The sequence below is a fragment of the Cyrtonyx montezumae genome, unplaced genomic scaffold, assembly GCF_038088225.1.
Source record: "Cyrtonyx montezumae isolate F1298 unplaced genomic scaffold, pur_monq_1.0 scaffold_32, whole genome shotgun sequence".
NCBI classification, from domain to species: Eukaryota; Metazoa; Chordata; class Aves; order Galliformes; family Odontophoridae; genus Cyrtonyx; species Cyrtonyx montezumae.
In genome coordinates, this window is record NW_027072037.1 from 6,983,388 (window position 1) to 7,005,099 (window position 21,712).

At 39.9% G+C, this 21,712-nt stretch overlaps 1 protein-coding gene across 1 annotated transcript in view; it reads left to right on the forward strand.

Annotated features, from left to right (window-relative positions):
• DPP6 (dipeptidyl peptidase like 6) overlaps positions 1–21,712 on the forward strand; it is a 381,910-nt gene that overhangs the window by 215,769 nt on the left and 144,429 nt on the right. The window contains exons 2-3 of the mRNA XM_065744804.1: positions 1,874–1,988; positions 9,437–9,535. Of these exons, the coding sequence (XP_065600876.1) occupies positions 1,874–1,988; positions 9,437–9,535 (214 nt within the window). The remainder of the gene's footprint in view (positions 1–1,873; positions 1,989–9,436; positions 9,536–21,712) is intronic.

Below are 21,712 nucleotides of genomic sequence, written 5' to 3' on the forward strand. Positions count from 1 at the left end.
TATTTTTCTTGATGTATTAGAAATTCCCCATCTTAGTTATTGTGGTTTTCTTCCAGTATTGGTAGAACCACTAAAGAATTAATGGAGTTTTGATATGGTAATAGATGTAATGGGAGTACTGATTCAGTGAAAGCTTGAGAATATGCATGAATGGGGAGACTTCGTGTTTTGTAGGTCTGGGTGTGTAGAACTAATTCAAACCCCTAAAGTACTTCGGTCAGCTTTAAAACTCCTATTTGGGGAGCTGCTTGCACTTCCCTCTATCTGTCCTTAAGATATGGCCAGAGTTTGGCAGTGGTTGTACAGAAGCACAGTAGTTTTTCAGCTGCTTTTCCCCATTTCTCCCATCATCCTGTTGGATCACCCTGTGCCCTGCTGTGGAAAGAAGAATATCTCTGCCACTTTCTAACAAGACCTGGACTTTTTTCCTGGGTTTATTTCCACTCCCTGAAAAATGGAGTCAAAAATACTTTCCCAGTAAAGCTGTTCTGTTCTAAGATGAAATTAATTGATATTTTTAAGGTACCTAGGGTGAAGATGCTATAAAAATGCAAGTATTTATATTCTGTTTACTTGGTGACAAAATTACATTTCTCAAGGACCCTGGCCTACTTTTCAGATTGCTCAATAAATTTGTTCCTTTTAATTATTTTGCATTTCAAATAAAAAGCCAAGCACAGCTGAGAAGAAGGCAAGGAGGGAAGAGGTTGCAAAAAATGTTGAAAATAAGCTCTCTGGATCACAGAAATGCTTATTCTATTGCAGAGCTTTTTGTATTCCTTGGGGAGGGGAAGAGGAGCTGAAGACATACCAGACAGTCTGTGTTAGAACCATCACACCCCATAATTTAAGAAATGAAGCAAAAATCCTAAATTAGTGTCAAGGTTTGGCCTGGTTCAGCCTGGTTCCTTGACACATGGGTGAAGGGATTCATGGACCCATCAGCATACTGATGACAAACCATAAAACCATGACAATTAGAGAAGTCGGCATGGAAGATGAGCATTTAGAGTGTTCAGGCACTGAGGTCTGAGGAAGGTCATCCTTCTAAGAAAGTGGAGAGCATGGATCTTTCATACTGTAGCTACTTCAGTGCATGGATCAGTTCATTTTTAGTATGTAATGATAAGGGAAAATCCAGGAAAAAAAGCATGAGAGGAATAAGGCACAATAATTCAAGATCTTGTGAATGTGAACACAGGACTTCATAAAAAATTCTGTCTCGAGAGCAGAGGAACTGTATACATCATAGGTGATTATATGGTACAACCACGGTGAAGTCAAAGCTAGGCAGTGAAGAGTGATGGAGCCTTTATTCTAAAGATTTAAAGACATGAGTAAATACAATGGGTATGCTTGACGTGACGCCTGTCTTCATGTCCTTAGACCTACCAACATCAGAATGAAAGAGGTGGTTTGTGTGGATGTGATATTTTCTCAGAAGGCAAAAAAAGTCACCATGGAGATATCCTCATTGATTTTATCTCCATACATGCCTCTGTGAATTATTTATCTTTGTGTATTCCTCTCTATCTTATTTTAAAAGTCGTCTGAAAGTTACTGGAAATCTCTTCATTCAGACTTAATGAAGGGAGGTAGGAAATTGATCTTTGAAAGGTGAGGTTGGTGTGGGCAAGCAGAGCCTGAGCATTCTATAGGTACAGTGCACTTATTTATCCATAATCTGATTTCAGAGGATTTATATTCACACCACCATGTATTGTAATATCATGAACTGTACTTGGTTCATACTGCTTGCCCAACCATTGCCACATTCTGCAGTTGTGCAGGATACTTTGCTCTTCGCTTTCTACAGTTTGTCTCTTTCTCTCAGTGCCTTTTCTAAACATTTGCTTTCCTTTGATATTTCTAGGAGCTGGTGGGGAGTAATCCTCCACAAAGAAACTGGAAAGGAATTGCAATTGCCTTACTTGTTATTCTCGTTATCTGCTCCCTGATTGTCACCTCTGTTATACTCCTGACACCAGGTATTTATCACCTTTAACTCATTTTCATTCTGTTTTCTTCTGTAACTTTACACTTCCAAGAGTAAAAGGATTGTAAGCTGACTTCAAAGTCAACATCAAAGTCAACATTTAGCATGTTGAGATGCTGAGTTCAATACCACTTTGCAAGCAGATTGGTTTAGAGTTTTACATTTTGATTCAAAGATCAAGACCACTGCTGAGCTGAAGGTACCAGGATGAAACTTGGTTCTCTAAGCACAGATTGCAAGTGTTGTTTTAGAGGTAGAGGGCACCTGAGACATTGGTGGGGGACACTCAGTTAGGCCATGGCACTTCCTGAAGTCCATGCCCACGTGGGGCTGCAACCACCAGTTCGGTGCGTACTCGGGAGCACCTGCATTGAATTCCTATGTGTAGGCACCTAAATCTTTTCACATTCAATGTACTGATTTTTATATTAGACTGTAGTGTTTCAGCTTTACAAAGCAATTCCAGATAGGTAGATGCTAGATAACTCCAGCAGATAATTAGAAACTTCCCTATTAGAGATTCTTTAAGTTAATTTTGTTACTGAGCTTCAGCAAAGTTCAGTACACAGGATCCTTATAAATGACTTCTCTTGCAGTAGCTGCTGATGTTGTAGGTTTGAATCTTAATGTGATATCATTGTGATTATTTATTATGTATTTCTACAGCTCTTGAAATTTCAGTGACTACTTAAGCAGAGAAAATAACATGCTTTTCTTCCTCTGAGAAGCTTTTATCTGAATATGAAAGGACAAATTAATGAGATAAAAAACATAGAACGTGGTGTCAGAAAGGGTTAGGAGCTACAGAATAAGGTAGAAGGTCACCTGTAGAGGGGTCTAAAGGAGAAGGAAAAGGTCTCCTCCTTGCATGTGTATGTGCAAGCACAGATGGAATAGGAGAAAGGTGACAAGGGAAAAGGAAACCATAGGAGATGGAAGAGATCAAGGTGGTGAAGCAGAAAAATGAGATGGGAACCGTGAGGCAGAAATTTCTAGGAGCTCATAGCATGTGAACTCACATGCAGTTCTGGCCCATCTTCCCTGACACCATTCTTATTCTGTAGTCCTGGTGTAAAATAAATCTGAGAGCGACAAATCAAGAAACACAGTGCTTCACATAGTTAATTGGAAAATGAGTGAAACAATGACTGATGTGTCCTGTTGGTTATTTAATGACATGCTGTGTTCAGTTGTAACAAGCTCCAGGATTCGTTATGTACATGGTCACACCAGAATAAATAAGTAACTACATTAATTAAAGTTAAACTTAATTAAGAATTATTCTTCAAGTTGCTTTTGCTAGGGTTCAGATTGACACCTTTGGATCATACAGTTCATTTCAGAGGTATTTTCAGGTGTGGCACGTGGTCTGCATTTACATCGGGCAACAGATACTTCCTGTGATGAAATTGTCCATACCCATTAGGTATGGAAACATTACCTCTGTTTTATGGAAGTTTAATCCCTGGCTTTTCAAACATGAATGCTGAAGCACAGATTCTTAAACCCATACTTGTGGGCCTCACAGTGCTGCCAGTGCCTCTCACTGCACAGATGAGAGCACAGGTACAGCTTCCATCAGAGAGCAGGATCCCATGTAGGTAGATACGTGGGGAGGAGCTAAACATCCACTGAGTCACAAATCGTTCTTTCCATGTGACCACCTGTAATAAAGACTATATAGATTATATAGACTTTATGGAGACTGTCTCTTTAGTGTCTATTGAGGATTTTGTGGCTCTGGTTTCAGTTCTGCACTCTGCTGTAGATCTCATTTAGGACTTCTCCTGAGCTTTTCTTCTCCTCTATATAGGAAATGACTCACAATTTATATATATATTTATTAGATATACACATATATCAATTTATATATGTATATACATTTGTTAGATATATACATATATCCAATTAGTAGATATATATATATCCACTAATGACTGTTATGACTATACATACTATGGTGCTATTGTCCAGGTAAGTGGTGATACAGAAAAGATGTACTGAGCATTGAGACCCTTTTGTTAAAATTCTCTTAGGAAAAAAAAGAAGTATGATTTAATATGATTACCTTCTGTTTTATATAATATGAATTGGGAAAGTGAAATGCACACATTCAGAATTAAGTAAAAATCATATGTGCATTTGTGTGTTCTTGGTATGTGAATATACAAAGACATTTTGTATTTCTATGTGTGTATAGACATGTATACAAATAAATCACCCAATTTTTGGTACATATGTAGCAAGAGTTTCAAACAGCACCTTTGAGAGTGTCTCTGTTTAAAACTGAGGAAAGTGCCAAGTCAATTTATATGCCAAAATTTCAAATCTCATCTTTTGAGATTTCTGATTTAGCAAAATGGTATTCGGGTTGGTTTATCCCTTGTTGGTGTTTCTGCACTGTCCCCTGCATGCAGATAAAACTCTGAGCTCAGAACTGCTTCTGTTTTTAACATGGATCCAGTCTGCTTCATGGTGAGGCTCTGCCAAGGGTAAAATACGATAGCTTAGATTGCTGCTGTGGCTTGGCAGCAGCTGAGATCAGTTTTCTTTGGGCCACTGGTCCTGGAGCTTGTTACAAGGACATGGTATGGCACAGGGTAACAGGAGGCTCATTTCACAGGCACTACTAAGTGAGACATTGAGGATGGCTTGGCAAGTGTCACAAGCAGAAACACTGCTAATCCTGACTGTGGATACAACTTCTCAATAAGGTAGGAGAGGGGAAGATAAAGGAGCCTGCCCAAAAGAAGTGGAATATGCATCTACCTGTGCTAGAATAGCTCACTGGATGGAGAAATGTTTATCTTTTGGTATCCAGAAAATAAAGTGGTGGATATTTTAACTGTGAGCCATGGAAGGTCTGGGAGAGGGAAGTAAGGAAGCATAGCAGATTTGTGGATTTTCATGGGGAGCTGTTGCCAACTGTGACGCTGGAAAAAATCCTCTTCTCTGCATCTCTCAAGTGGGGTGATGCATCCTGGCATGGACAGAGTGAAATTCTTGAGAATACTTCACACTTAAGTCTTTCTTCTGATGATAATATTGGAGTCTAATCTGACAGTGCTGTGCTAGTACAAATATAATTTGCATTTAATCTCTGCATTTCTTGCTTGCATCTATCTTGGCCCTCTCCCTGGCTGGGAAACCATTGTTCTTTTAGTATTTCCTTTTGGCTTGAAGGTCCGTTTTACAATGCAACATCAACGCATGCAATGCAGAGATGCTCTAAAACATGCTGAGCATCATTCAGTGCATGCACAAGGTAATTTGGAGCACATCTGGGATACAGTCAATATGCAGAACCATGGTCCATGCTCAGACAAAGAGAAGTGGTTGGTTGGATCGCTGACTTGTATCATCAGGATGGTATTTCCCCATAATGCGAACCTCAGGGCAGCCTCAAGCAAAAGCAAGAGTATTAGTGTGGGGAACAGAAATGACTTGTTTAGCAGAGCTGATGCTGATTAAGGTGTTTAATGATTGAGGAAAAAAAAAAAAAAAGGATTCATATATCTCTCCAAGATTCTTTTTTAAAATCAGTTCAAACCTTCAAACTGTGGATTCAGCTTCAGAAAGGCTGAAATCCCTACTGGTTGAGATTTCTGAGAGGCAGGACACTCACCCAGCTTCAGGATTATCTCATAAACTGGAAACAGTGTTCTTTGTATTCATCCAACTTTGTGCTTAAAATGTAAGTGCATTATTACTAGAAAATTCTGAGGATTCTTAGGATTATAAAATCCTAACAAAGCTTTAACAGTTTTATGATTTGTATATCTTCTGATATTCTAGAACAGTATTCTTAAAGGAAGCAGTAACTGGTGAAAGCTTGCATTTTATAACACAATTGCCTGTGCTGAAGGAATCTGGCTGTGTGTGTGTGTGAGTCCTGACATTCCACCCACCTTAGAAAAATGGGAGGCTATTTGTATAAGTGATAGGAGTGTGGGATGGAGCCCTTCCTAATTGGCAGTTGCTCATTTTTCACAGCATATGGCATCTATATGGGTCTCATCCTAGCAGTTACATGTGCATTTGTATTGACATGTGCAAATGTTTATAGATACTCCTCTGCACACACATATATGTACCAAATCTTCAAGAAGACTCTAACCTACAGAAGTTTTGATTAAAAATTCAAATTATCATTAGGCATTGTGCTTAGAAAGTCTGCTTTCTGGAGTACTGTCTGAAGAGTGAGACTAAAAAGGACTGAATTTTGTATGGCTTTTGTTTCTTAGTAAGAGCAATTAAGTATTCAATGACCAGATGTGAAAAAGTGTAATTTATTTGTTTATGTTACATAGAAACATATTATTTTCCAGTAAAAACATGGGATTTTACAAAAAGGAGACAGGCTGCCTCTTTGGCATGCCCTGAACACTGTCTTTTGAGAATGGGGAGCTCTACGAAGGTGGAATAGGGCTCAGGTCTGCCCAGGGACTGAGCAGGAAAGCAAGGTGGGGTGGGAGCTTCTGATGTGCTGGAGCAGGTCTGCAAAGGGGTGGACATTTGCAAAAACAGACATACCTGTGAGCCTGCAGCAGTCAGGAAAGGTGGGTGAGATTGTCTGATCCATCAAACAGCCTCAGAACATTGCTGGAACTGAGAAGGAGCTTGAAAAACAGCATTGGTATCTCAGAGGGAAAGCAGGCAAGGGGGTCTGCCCTTTTCCCTTTTGTTCTGAGCTTTCTGGAGTTTTGGATCTTTGTTACATTTATGTTCTGGAGAATAAAATTTCACCAGTTCAGCCCATGTCCTTTTGTGTACACTGACTTCAAGGATATGTTGATAGATGAACCCAAAAAATCAGACCAGTGTGTGGTTCCCATCACACTTTTGAAACTGAATCAGAAGTAAAAAAAAGTCACTGTTTTCTCTCAAGTCTCTCAGCATGCATGCGTGCTCTTTGGTTGATGGGTTTCTAACGTGACACTGAAATCAAACGCTTCTGTGCTGTGTGCACCATTCCTGTGCAGGCCCTGGTTGGCATCTGCCATATGGGTCTGCTGCTGGAGAGACAAGAGGGGGAAAGAGGTTGTGGCAACCTCTGTGTGGTATCCACCAACTTGCTGAGATGCTCTAAGGTATCCTCAGGAATGATACTCAGGACAGAGTGGACAACTTAAGAATCCTGAAAGTGTATTTTTTCTGCTTTTTCTCCACTGGGACCAGGGGAATGGAGTGTGCATTCTTAATGAGCACTCCAACTTGCCCGTGTGTTAGACTAAAGGTCAATACATCTGAATTTTCCACCAAGATCACTGATCAAACAATTATTTAGTTATTTTCGCTCCAGCGCTATCACTGAGATTAACATTTTTTTATAGTACCTGTAGAACCATAGGATGTCTTGAGTTGGAAGGGACCTCAAAGATCATCCAGTTCCAAGCCCCTGCCATGGGCAGAGTTGCCAACCTCTAGATCAGACACCAGACCAAGATACCCAGGGCCCCATCCAACCTGGCCTTGAACACCTCTAGGGATGGGGCATTTCTGAGTAGCAGTGCCAGTGCCTCGCTGCTCTCTCAGTGAAAAAAGCACCCCAACACGTAATCTAGATCTCCTTTAATCTAAATCTCCTCAACTGTAACTCCTTGTCCTATCACTATCTACCTGTGTAAGGAGCTGATTTCCCTAGAGTCTATAGGACCTACTGCAGCTAATGTAGTCTGATGCTGCAGAGAAAGAAGGAATGATAAGAGCTTATCACCCTGTCCTTTCCCAAAGCTCCAGCACAGTTTATTTGTGCCTTTTCTTATGTCTTCATGATAGGGAACAGAGAGTCTGCATTCCTTCAGGTGGCATTTGGAAAGCAGCACTTGAACCACCTGTACTCTGATGTCCTGTTCCACCCTGCCTAATATTCACAGGTGATCTATGCTAGAAACTTGTGCCATGGAGGAAACTAATTGAAACAGTTTCCTGGATTTCCTCTGACCTATAATTTTCATAAAATTATGCGGAAGAGCTTGTTATAATGCATCTCATAGAGGGATTTGGCAGAGGACTTGTATTGACTTGAATTAATGTCTTGGTACACTGGAAGCCAAATTAAGCAGTATGATTGAATCCTCAATCAGACATTAAAAAAAAAAAAAGATACAAACATTGAAGTATCTCTTTTAATTTGGTAAAAATGATCTATATTGGCACACCTTTTGGTGGAACAAAGCATCGTTCAGAGTTAATTTTTAGTGGTCTCTGATAGCTCAGGGTCTTCCACGTAGTATTGTAGACAATATATTTTTCCCTCTAACAGAGGGCTTCAAAGAGTCCGTTTCCACTGTTTCTAATCACCAATGTGTTCTGTCAGTGTAACAAGTTTGGTACAATAAAAAGGTACAGAAGGCTCTGTGATACCAAGAGACTTCAGGCACAAGGATGCTGTGGTGAGGAGAGACCCCAAAGCACAGATGACCTGCTGTGGAAATACTGAAGTGGCCTCACATGCTGTTTTAATGAGCAAATGTATATAAGGCTGTTTGAAAGTTTTTCATGAAAGTTTTCCATAAAAATATGGTTTCAGCAAAAAAAAAAATTACTGTTAGGAACAAATTGGTCATGAAAAATGATTCCTCATCCTCCCCCCCCCAAAAAAAAAATCTTGATGGAAAAAAATAATCAAAAAGGAAGTTGTGGAGTTCATATTTTCTTTAAAAAAAATCATATTTGAGGAAATTAAAATCCATTTTCATATTAACTAAGCACTTTCATTCTTCATCTGTAAGCCCAATAATCCATTGATTCCACTCAGTTTGACTTAATGCATGTTCAGTCTTGATGGCATTCTGGATGGGACAGATTTTCTTACAGTAACATGTAAGCAGACAGAAATCTGCTGGCACTCACTGGTTGATACTTGAGAAATATGGAGACAAAGCAAAGGATTTAGGGACATGTCTCATATATCTTTTTCAAAAATTTCTGTGTTTAGGTGTGTGATTCCTGTAGAAAATCTGGTGTGAATTCCTAAAGTAACATCTAAATCCTTACAAGAGAAAATACAAGTGTGGTTTTGTATGACAACTTTTTAGGAAATAAAAGCATCAGTCAAAGAAGTAGTCACTTTATGTTTCATTTTGTCAGTATAAAGAATGGTTTCAGAATAGTCAATGTTGAATAATATTTATAGGAATAGTCAGAATTCTGACATCTATGACATCTATGACAATGTTTGTGTGACATTTTATATCTTCTTTGATCAGTTGCTGTCAAGCAATCCTTGGTTGACTCCATACATAAATAACTAAGAGGTTTCTGTTTGTGAACTATTAAATGGTCCTTTTCTATATTAAAAATGCAAATGGGCTTATGAATGACAGAAAGCTTAACATAGACCATTTCTGAATGAAATATCGTACTGCATTACTCACTTACTATACTTTCAGATACATTTCAAAGTAGAAGTAAAATCTGTTTTTGAATGTGTTACAGTTGAAGATAACAGCTTGTCACAGAAGAGGAAGATAACAGTGGAAGATCTCTTCAGTGCTGATTTCAAAATTCATGACCCAGAGGCTAAGTGGATAAATGGTAAGTGAGACAAACAGTTCTTCGGTTTGTTCCCTAGTCCCTCTTTATGTTTCCTCTTTTATTCACCCTATTCTCTTGTTTGCTCCTGAAATTACAGAGTCACGCAGTGGTTGAGGTCGGAAGGGTCCTCAGGTCATCTTGTCTAACCTCCTGCTCAAGGAAGGTAGCTAAAACAGATAGCCCAAAAATTCAGTCCTCAAATTTTTATTCCAGTTTTTCTCCTGATTAATAGATCTGCATTTGCAAAAACAACTACTCTGTTATTGCTGATTCTTACTTAAGGATCTCCAGTGAATTCATAGCTAGGCATTGAAAGCTGCAGCCTTTGTCCCTAAGAGCTCCCAGGATTCAGTAGGTGATTGTTCGAAGAAGTGGTTGAAGTCATTATTTTACCATAAACAAATCATTTTCTTTATATTCCCTCATCAAAATATTTTTTCCAGCAGGGAGATGAAGTGTTGCTAAGCAACTGGAAAACAGTGGCCCAGCAACAGCTGGGCTGGTGCTTGCACACACACCATGTGCTTTTTTTGTCTTATGCTGCTGTATGTTTTCTAGTCAGAGGAAAACCAAATAATGCTGGAATTAATACACGCAGTGTTTTCAGGAAGGAAACTGTTTAGGCGATGAAGATTCCATCTTCTGCTGGAAATAGCTGCAGTATCAAGAAGCTTTGGCAAGAATAGGATGATCCATGGCATGCCATTCATGTAGGTTCTGGTCCAGCTGCTTTTATCTCTGAAGTTATCAGTCTTCCTTCTGAATTTAATAAGTGAACTGGATCAGTTCCTTCCTTGTGTTTGGTTTTCGTTGTCTACTATGCCCTCTAGGAGCACTTATAATACCTACAACAAAAGAGAGTGCTAAAGGGTTGCATTGGTTCATAGGTTCATAGGTACATTAGGTTGGAAAGGACCTACAAGATCATCTAGTCCAACCATCCTCCTATCACTATCCCTACCCAACTACTAAATCAAATCCCTTAGCACCTCATCTAAACGCTTCTTGAACAGCGCTAGGGATGGTGCCTCACCCACCTCCCTAGGCAGGCCATTCCAGTGCCTGACCACTCTTTCAGAAAAAAAATGCTTCCTCAGGTCTAATCTAAATCTTCCCCGGCGCAACTTGTGGCCATTCCCTCTCGTCCTGTTATTATTTATCAGGGAGAAGAGGCCTACCCCCTCCTCACCACAACCCCCCTTCAGGAAGTGGTAGAGTGCAATAAGGTCTCCTCTGAGCCTCCTCTTCTCCAGACTGAACAATCCCAGCTCCCTCAGCCGCTCCTCATTGAATGAGCATATTCCCTGGTCACCCTCATCACAGCTGTCTCTGACTTTTCCCACCAATTCAGCTTGGCAGGAATGCAGTGACAGACAGTAGGCACCTTCACAAACTCACCTGTGGTGAGCAGGAGCTGTCCTTTAGGCTGCATACTCTGGGGGAATGGTGTTTGCCAAAACCACTCTTTGGGAAGAGTGACAAAGGAGCTATTAGTTATGCTGCAGCTCAGAGTCATTTATTTATCATCCATTTTTAGAACTGAGATACCTAATGGTCCTAATGAAGGAAGAAGTGTTTTTATTTAGACCTCTGCTGCTATTTTTGTTTTAATTATTTGATAGACTGTGAGGGAATTGTAATGAATGAAACAGACTTACAGAGGATGGAGCACTGCCACAGAGCTGTGTATAACCTCTCCTCTCTGGTGTGTGTGCCATTTTGTTGATATAAGGTGTTTTTTCCACATAACTGCTGTTTTCTGTCAAAAAAATACTTCCCATGTTTTTCAAGTTACATTCTCATATTGATGTCATATAGACTTTCATTAACAGTCCAGTCCTAGCATGTACTTAACTGCATTTCCCTCCTCCCATGTGGTCCAATTCCAGTGAGTTTTGCCTGCCCTCGTATTACTGAAATATTGCCTCTGTATAGAATATAAAGTTGTATTGTGCAAACCTACATGGATACTTTTGAAGGACTTGTCTTGTTGCTTTGCTACTAATACCACTGATGCTGATTTTAATATAATAGAGAATTTATTTGCAAGCCCATAACAACTTGGTACTCAAAAGTAATTTGCTGTTTAAAGACAAGACTGCAGTCAGCAGAGTCATCCATCCAAGGAGCCATAGCCATTTTGCAATGTTCATTTCTTGCTTGCGCTACAGTTCTCTCCAGCTGACTAAGTGATGAAATCTTGATCAAGGTTTCTGATAATCAAGGTGAAAGGGCAATAGCCTGATTCCTGAGCACACTTTCCCATTGGTCTCATATTCCCAGTTTAAGTGCAATTAAAAGAATGACCGAAGATGCCCACGGGAAACTTGTAAAACTTCATACAGCAACAGTGCTGAAATGGCCTAGCAGAAAAATTGCCTGTCTACATGCCACAAAATGAGTGATTCTAGCAATGTTCTGTAGAGAATCTGAACAAAAAAATAGATACCTGTGGTCTCTCCTTGTTTTCCTTTTCCTCGTATGATATAATGCTGCACAATACCACGATCACTCAGAGATCTGCAAAATTCATTTCTCTCAGCTCTTCAAATCTATATTTCCTTCCTTTCTGAGAAAAGTATTTATTTACAGGATGACACAGTGAATTATCCTGGAAACTTACTGAAATTGATGGGATGTGCTGATGTTTAAGCATTTTTTGATTCATGGTGGGCAAGTGGAAATAGCGTATGTCAGATCAATAGCACTGTCATTCCACTGATTTCAAAGGAGCTAGAGAAAAAGGAGAACTGGTCTCAAAGCTGACATAACTGCACTTCCAATGCAGTACTTGTTATTGTAATTAATACAATCACTGAATCATAGAATGGCTTAGGTTGGAAGGGACCTTAAAAGATCATCAGGTTCCAACCCCACTGCCATGGGAGGTTGGAATTCATTGGGTACACCCAGTTGATTAGGTGCAGCTTGCCATCATTACTTGTACTCCCAGCCTTGCTGTTGGCATCCTACAAGACAGAGTGTATTTTGTGGTGGCTGCTGCCAGGATTTGGGTCTGTGCTTTGGTGGCTGGAGGATCCAACCAGGAGTGCATCTTTTTTGAGCCAGACAGTGGCTCACTGTGGTGAGGTAATCCTTGCAGAGAGGTTGTAGCTAAACAAAAGAATAAAAGATGAAATGAAAAGCACAATATATTGCTCAGCAAGGAGCATGGGACACCAAAGGATGCCCTCGGGCTCATAGGAAGTTGGTTAATCCAAAAATTTGAAAAGCAAACTCTGCTGTCTTTGCTCCTTGCCCACTTGCTGCAGCTGCAAAACTGGCAAAATATTATTTATTCTTATCTGAAGGAGAACAGTGGATTGCTTAGCAAAAGGCTCTAAATGGCATTTTCAGAAATGATTTAGTTGTTTGGAAATCTGCCCCTCATTGAGAGCCAGAATGGCTGTGTGCCTGGCTCACATCTGAGAACTGCAACTGGGCATTTGCATAGTCCTCCTGAAAAATGCCCTAATAACTAAACATAATAGAACAGTTCTTTTATCTTTGATACTGAGGCACATGTGTTTTACTGCATGTTTTACTGATAGCATTATAGACTCTCTAAGCTCTTTTTAAGTCTAATATTTAATTTAATCATCTAGAACTAATAAGTTTTATTTACCATGCTGAAAAAAAAAAAGTCTTGCAGTAACTGAGGTAATTTATTTCAGTTTACCTTTAATAATAATGCTCAGATCAACAATACATGGAGAGCCCAAATGCCCCTAAGTCTATTCTGTGCAGTGTAAATTCATCGCGCTGTATTGATACAAGCACTGATGCATTTCAAGTGGTGCAGACGCATGTGGAGTAAATGAATTATTTATAACTTGTTTTGCATAGATATTAAGAACTTTATAAGTGCTAATATTTTTCATTGTGAAAAAGGGTTGTGTTAAAATGCTGCTTTGACAGCCCTGAAGACTGAAATAGTGTTGTTAGAGCTGTAACGTGGTCAGCTGGAGCGTAGGCTTCTCCAGGCTGCTCCTCCCCTGATGCTGACCACTTCTGAGTGACCAAACTCAAAGCCTTTTCCTTACGAAGGTTGGACTGAAGTGAAAGAAAAACTCATCTTTCTCTTGGTCAGCAGATGAACAGGTTCCAGTCTTGTGTATTGTTTGCAGGTGCCCCTGAACACACAAGTGCTGCAAGCTGGGGCGTGTACTCACCCCAGCTCTCATATTGTGTTAAATCAATGTGAACTGCTCACAGGAATTTTGTCAGAGTAATGTTGGAAGAAGCATAAGGAAAGATGGGTTATCCTGTTAGAATACTTGCTTCATTGCCCTTTTTGTTGAACAGAGATACTTACTTGCAGTTAGTTTTAATGTTATGTTGAAATGGTTTGAGAGAATGGGTTTACTGAAGTTAGTGGTTCATAGAAAACTTGTCACACTCCCGATTCTGGTGTGCCAGACATCGTATTCTACCTCATGGCAGTTTGTTTTTGTGATATTTGTGTGAGTGTTCTGTCTTTTTAGTCGTTCTTGAAATATGTTCTGAGATATACAAGAAGCTATCAGGAGCACAGCACAGTGGTTCGTGGTGTTGAAGGTTTCAGTGATCTCTGTGCCCCACAACACAGAGAAGCCATAAAGGTGACCTTGTGCTGGGGAAAAGACATGGCACTGAAGGGAAGTGCCATGTAGAACAGAAGAAAATCCATAGGAAGGACTAAAGGAGGTGGGGTATTTTTGTTTTGTTTTTTGATCTAGCATTTCTTAGCACACCCTTAGAAACATTTTTTCTGTGATCTGTGAACATTAAGAGGAAGTTAAGTAGGCACACAGTGATGTTTGAAGTTGTTTTGGTGCTAATTGAAGTTTCAGTGTACTTTAAAGGTCATTGATTGCTATTTGTAATCTAAATATCCTCATGAAGTGACAAATGAGAACACATAAAGGCTCATGCTCTGTCAAGACTACTGCAGTGGGAAAGAAGAGCAGAATAGGTTAAATGTCTTGAACCATAAGTTTGATTTTATAATCTGTTCTGGATCATCATCTCCAGGGTTTTCACAGAGCACTGAAGGAGTTTGCCTTGCTCCCTGCCTTGCAGCATCTGGGCACTTGCCTAAGTTTAGCAGTGACAGTAACCTATTCGCTAAAGACAAGAAACCCTGGAATTAATGGCTTTTTAACATACTATAATAGGCCGTGAAGGAGAGCATTTCTGCCATGTAGCTATTTTGTTCATTGCTGCTAGAGAGAATGAAATGAGAAATCAATTTAGCTCTTTTAAAAAATAATACAGTCTGCAGGAGCAAGCTGGGAAGCAGCTCTGTACTTGGCTTTAAAAGGGCTGCTGTGCCCAGCTTCTCTGAAGCACTGGGGTGCTGTTGGACATGTGTCACTGGTGGGCTGAGAAAGTCATCCTTGGGCAGCTGGATTTGGAGGGAGAAATATACCTGGGGATGTCCTGTTTGTTAAAAATATCACATACTATAAAAGGAGAAGTAACACGGTAATGCCACTTTGATTTTTGCTTGTTTTTGATGCCTGATGTCTTCAGGAGATCAAGATTTTCAGGTAGATAGACTTATTTAGGAATCTCCTGAGCCATTCCCCTGGGTGTACCTGCTTTTCAGACTTGGCACCTCTGAGCCAAAAGTCCTCTAGAAGTACCAAAATATGGCTTTACCTAATGAAAACATAAACACCCACATGAAAAAAGTCATCAGATCATAGAGTGGCCTGGGTTGGAAGGGGCCTTAAAGATCATCCAGTTCCAAACCCCTGCCATGGCCTGGTTTCCATCCACCAGCTCAGGCTGCCCAGGGCCCCATCCAATCTGGTCTTGAACATCTTCAGGGATGGGCAACCCACAGTTTCTCTGGCCAGCCATCAAAAATATGTCAAAATTGTTATTAAAAAAGAAAGAAAGAAAAAAAAGTGTTCTCAGGCATTCAGCACAACACCTTTGCATTTGTTATGGCCATGCATCACACGAGGTTGAGTGAAAAGGCCAAGAGAGGGACAGGGCTGGTGGTGTGAAGGTCACCTTTGAGGAGTGAGATGAAAGGGAGCAAGTGATGGAGAAGGTTTGGCTGTGGTGAGGATGAGGGGGAATTCCATGCATATGGGGAAGATGATGGGGGTGTGCAAGGACGAGCTGAGGCTGAGGTTGTGGAAATGATGAAAAGAGCCTGATCCTGTGTGAGAATGCCTTAATGGCTTAAGACAAATAGCTGAAAAATGCATTCAATTGCTCTGGTAAATTTATAGGGAACTATTAAAGAGCAAAGGATGGATGCAGGAGATGTTCTTGACTTCAGTTCTCCTTTTGTCTGAGCTCTGCTAACACCCACTCTACATAACTGCCTAACTCTGTTTCTATTTATACAATTTTTCAAAGAGGAGTTAAAATAGACTTCTCCACAAGCAATATAACAGTCACACTTTCACATGTTGGACCACCAAGCACTTCCTAAACTTTTTATACCCATTTGCAAAAACAGATTCTGATTTTCCATTCATGCTTGGCTCCACTCAAATTAGTGCTTCTCTCTCAGAATACCTCAGCAGCGAGGCGGTGCCTCCTGCCGTGGTAGTGTCTGCCAGCAAGGAGCATCTGTGAGGAATAATTTGAAACTGCAACAGGTGTGAAAACCAGGAGCATTTGGGCTCTGCTGTGTGTTAAATTTGTTTGCAGATTTGAGGTAGAAATCCACAGAGATTGGGTAGTAAGCCACCCCCGTTGCCATGATTTATGCTGCACCAAGGCTTTGCACGGCTGGTGGCTGATAGAAATATGCAAACTTCAGTGCTTCCTGCAGCTGGACCCAGTTCACATGGGGGAGAATTTTGACTTAAAACAAAGAAACAAACAAACAAAAAACAACAAGGAGAACAGCAGGAATAGAAATATGGAAGAAACAAACCCATGGGGGACTTTAGGAGATATGGCTCACAACAGCAGTGTTTCTGCAGCTGAAAGTAAAGAAACGCATGTGCTAGCTCTGTCTATGTGCTAACAGTTTGAGGCAAATTAGAAAGGGATCTGTTTTTTCAACTTATTCAGAGTGATCTGAAATCAAAACTCACTGCCGAAGGGGACACACTGGTTTTGCAGGGATTTAACTGGGAGAGGATTAGGTGGGTTTTTTTTTATTTCTGTTAGTTAAAATTGCAGGTGAAACGCCGCAGGTCCAGTGTGATGCTGATAAATGTGCTTCCATGGCTTATACCTGTAAAGCAGGCACCAAACTCCCAGCTGTCCCCAGCCTCTGATGAAGGGAAACTGATGGTCATAACTGCAGAGGTTGATTTTGTACCAAAAAAAGGTGCTTTTTCCTTTTTTTTTTTCTTTGTTTTTCCTTTGCCTCTTTGGATGTCTGTAGTACAAAAGGGAAAGAGAAGGGAGAAAAGTAAGGCAGCCCATATCCAGCTCCTAGGTGATGGTGAGATCATAGAATCAATAAATTTGGAAACGATCAATAAGATCAGCTAGTCCAGCCATCAACCCATCCCTAACTTACCAGTAATCATGTCCCTCAGTGCCACATCTCCACATTTCTTGAACACCTCCAGAGTTGGTGACCCCACCACCATCCTGAGCAGCCTGTGCCAATGCCCAAGTGCTCTTTCAGAGAGCAAGTTGTTCCTAATATCTTGTCCCTTAATCAGGCATCTGTCAGTGTCTGGCTGTGGTTAGGGTTGCCTTGAGAGAGTGTAAGAAATGTGCTCCATTTCAATCCACTGCTGCTGAGAAAATCTGAGTAGGCAGACGGGGAATTCAGTTTTGAGCTCCAGGAAAGGAAGGTCAAGATGGGAGTTTGTGTGGATTTGCTGAGGGTTTTCCTAATAATCATGCTGATGTGAGAATGCAAACGTTTTGGGAGAGGGACATGGAGGACATGAGCATCTAGAAAAACAAAAATAAAAGAGGGGAAAAAATGAGTTACATCATTGCAGGATAGCCACAAGAAAAAGAAAGCTAATAAGAAAGAAGAACCCTTCAGTGTGTTTGGCCCTCTTGTTAAACAGTTGATCCTGATAACAACAAACTGTCTGTACCTTTAACGGTGATTTCCAGAGATCTGGAATCCCCCCACAGAGTCCATTTTTAGAGCCCTGTATTCTGTAGGAGACAGAAAGTTTTCTTTTTTTTCTTTCTCTATCTCAAGGTAATTTTCTATTTTTTTTTTGCATTGCCCTTCATGACTGATTCCTCTCTGTTGGTGTTGACTTGGCATAAAGCACATTATCCTAACTCAGGATCTTTCCCTAAGCACTCTCCGCTGCTCTTGGATACTTGTTGAACATGGAGTACTTACAAAGGATAATTAGGGTAGTATGTACTCTTCCACTCGCCCCCTTTTAAAGAACATTAAATAAATATATATACCCTGAAACAGTAATTTCACCAATTAGAGATGGGAAGTACTGTGTATCTGGTGATTAAATTTACATCAGATATTTGTAATTGAAATTTCATCAGGCAAAGCTTTACTTATCTAAGAAAGAAAACCTCTAGTGAGTTTGGATCTCCAGACTGTATTAAGCTGTTGACCATATAAGAAGCAGTACATTTTTTATTCTTACAAGAAATAGTACCAGTCATATATATATATAATTCATTAAAAGAAATTTAGGGTGAAATAATTATTGCTGATCAAGGGAATAGAATTATACTTTAAAATGTAGATATACAAATCTTACATCAGTGAAAATTCGGTTAAGAATGGAAGAGACAGGGTTTGCCCAACCCCAGATCCTGTTTCTGTCAGTGGCAATAAGTGTATGCACAGGGATGAGAGACTGCAGCAAGATTTATGTACTGTTTAGCTCAGGGGAATATAAGATACTTTTTTATTATTTATTTAATTCATTAGCCCAAATATATTTCTCTTCCAAATCACTTCAAGTGTCCTCTGCTGCCTCCTTCATCCTTTATCGAGGAGTTTCTCAGGCCTAGGACCTGCTGCATGAAGAGCTCAGACTCTCATTTCCTCACTTAGGAATTTGTTCCCATTTGCTTTGCTTGCTGGCTTTTAGTACAGTATTTTGGATCATCTTATTTCTTGAATGCTTGCCATCTCTAATGCATCATCTTTGAGACAATAGGCTCATTGCTACACACAAGAATTACACGAAGTACCACGTGCTGCATGTCATACAATTTGTTTGATCCTAAAGAAAAGGCAGAATCTTTTCCACTATGATTGACATATGTGACCTTGTGCCAAATTATACCACACTGAGGGATTATAATGCCATAAAAATCATGGAATAAATGTGCCTATCATAGCTTTCCCAGCACTGGTCTAAACACATGCCTCAGATCTTTACTCTGGTGATTTGTCTGGCAACAAAAGGAAGAATCTCCAGTAGAAAATAAGGTGATGCTGTAAGTGATGCTGAGACAATTGTCACGCACGCTGTGAAATAATCTCTGATTATAGCTCATCTTAAAGGACATTTCTGATGTCATACTTAGTGGGAAAAAAAACAACCTCAAAGTAAACCAAATATAAATGAAAGAAGGAAAATAAAATGCAAGGAAGAAGAGAGTGGGAAACAGTTTCCTAGAATAAACATTTGATTGATGGAAAGAGCTGAACATATTACCAGATTTGTGTATGGCTGGGCAGGGAGCTCTCCTTCACAGCCCCATCAGCAGAGTATGGTGCCAAGCTTTCATGTTGCTACTTCACCTCAAAGCCCAGCTTCAGTTTTATACACGATTTGTCAATGCCTAAGGTTTGAAGTAAGTCACAAAATTTGGCTTCAAAGCTCACCTTATACCTTCTTATGAGATGAAAAGAACCTTGGGTCAAGTGAGGCATGGACAAATGTATAATATCCACCAATTCAGCCTAGGAAAAGTGTTAAATTTATTACCACCCTGGTAAATGCTTACTCATCTCATCAGTCCTATTCTCTTATTGAATTAAGAATCAGCATAGCTTATAATTTACAGCCCTCATATATATTATAGGTATTTGCCTTAATGTTGATTAGGCTAACCATATTGCCAGAGATCAGGAGCAGGGGATATCAGTCATGCATTTATTTTTACTTTTTTCCCTTTTTTTAATGTTTTACATAGGGAGGTACTTTTACATGAAGAATTATATACCAAAATATGTAGTATTCTTAACTTTTTCTTAAAAACTGGTTTTGATTTCTTTAAATTATTGGTGGTGGGAGAGTGGTTGCACTAGATGAACTTGGAGATCTTTTCCAACCTTGGTGATTCTATGATTCTGTTGATGTTTTTTTAATGGACACAGAATTGCCATCCAAAATGGATCTGGATATGAGGAACAGGGGAGGGTTTACTATCATTCCACATTTTGCATTTGCTTTTCTTCTTTCCAGGATAGGAAGCTGAGAAGATATAATCATTTTTTTCTTGCAGTTATTTTTTTTTAAGGAAAAAATATAGGACAATGCTCAAGAGACAGTGATACAGAAAATAGCCTGCTTTTACCAGTTTGAGGGACACTGTCACATTAATCAAAACTTTATGCTTTGATTGCTCTATCCAAAAAAGATAGACTGCAGTGGGAATAGGTGCTGTCCAAAGAAGCATAATGAAGCATTTAAACACATTAAAGATTGCTGAGTGACATAGAAATGATGTAAAAATGAAGAAAATAAAGGTAGAGGTGATAGTTTTTTTCACTGAATACAAACAAAATATATTGTTTGGTTTTAAAACCATCTGCTGAAAGTTGTTAACACACAGAACCCATTGAGAAGATACTTTTGGACAAAATATTTTTTAGGATTCAGAAAAGGACTGGTTGTGCTGTCGGCATAATCACATTTAATCCATTACATTTAAATGGATGTTCAGGTGTTCATCTTTTCTGCTTCAGTGTCTGTGTCAGCATGTTTGCCCTCCTAGCTGCAAACCTCATAGCTGATCAGAACTGATAGAGTGCAGGGCTGGAGTGATGCACAACACTCATTCCTTGCTGAGAACAGGAATAAGAACAAGAATAATGTGGAACAAGAAATCTGATGGATCACTTCTGTGATTCATGGTGGGCTACCTGTGGGAGCTGGGCCAGTCACTGTGGGCAAACAGGTTTAAGATGTCCAGAGAAAGCCATATACACAGCTGTTACTAATTTAATTTCCTCATTGGCAATTCATTTTAAAGCAGTTCATTTGGATGTTTAATTACAAACTGCTCCTCCTGGTTGCTGTTCCCTTGACTTGGGTGTCTGTTCTGCTTCAGGTGCTGCTCCTTGCTGGATCTGCAGCCAACATCATATCCAAACATTCATTAACAGCAATTTGCGTGTATTGAAAGCATTTCCATCTGCTCTGTAATACAGTGCCCTCTTGTGACCAGCACAAGGTAACCAAAATGGGCAGGGCATTGGTTTAGTGTCTTTCTTTGATTTTCAGAGGTCTGGAGTCAAGAGTGATGGCCACAGGTCTGCCACAATCCTTTAGCTCTTGGACTTCTGTGACCAAAATGAGGAGGTGTGAATGGGATCTGTATGCATAGTGAATATGCTTATTACTATACAAAGATCTCATTCAGTTGATATTGAAATGTTGGTACACTGTGCACAGTAGTAGTAAGAGGAAGAAAAAAACAACTACTCTGTGTGTTCTTTCTGTTATGGCCACTAACACTTGTAATCGGGCTGGGGGAGAAAGAAGAATCTAAGGAAAATGCATGGAGGAATTAAGAAAGCAAGCTGTGAGGTCATGCTCTAGTGAAAATATATTCATGGATTCCTTATTTTTCTCAGTGTCAAAAGGCTTACTCCATTCGTGTGTAACACACAGGGTTGTATGCTCCCTTCTGTGAAGGTGATCTAAATGAGGCAGCTAAGAGTTGCTGCTGTTGGACAAGGAGAGAGGGATCACCAAGCGATGCTGCGTCTCTAAAGGGTGCTTGGGACAAAGGTGCCAGCAGGGAGGTGATGATGGCTGCCACGTCAGTTTTTTGTTATTTTTGGTAGGACTTCACACACTTTTTTTTTGTTTTGAAGGGATGATTTGCCATGGATGGGGACAAATGCATTTACTCTAGAGGATTTCTTTTTTTTTTTTTTCCTGATGGCAGTCTCTCCTTTTTCTATACATGCATTAGGGAAGCAAATGGAAGCTGGGAAGAGGAGCTTTTTGAAGTTGAAATGCATTCTGCTTCTCACACGGACTTCGGCTATTAATGTCTATGCCACTGAGCCATGATCTATGCCTACAG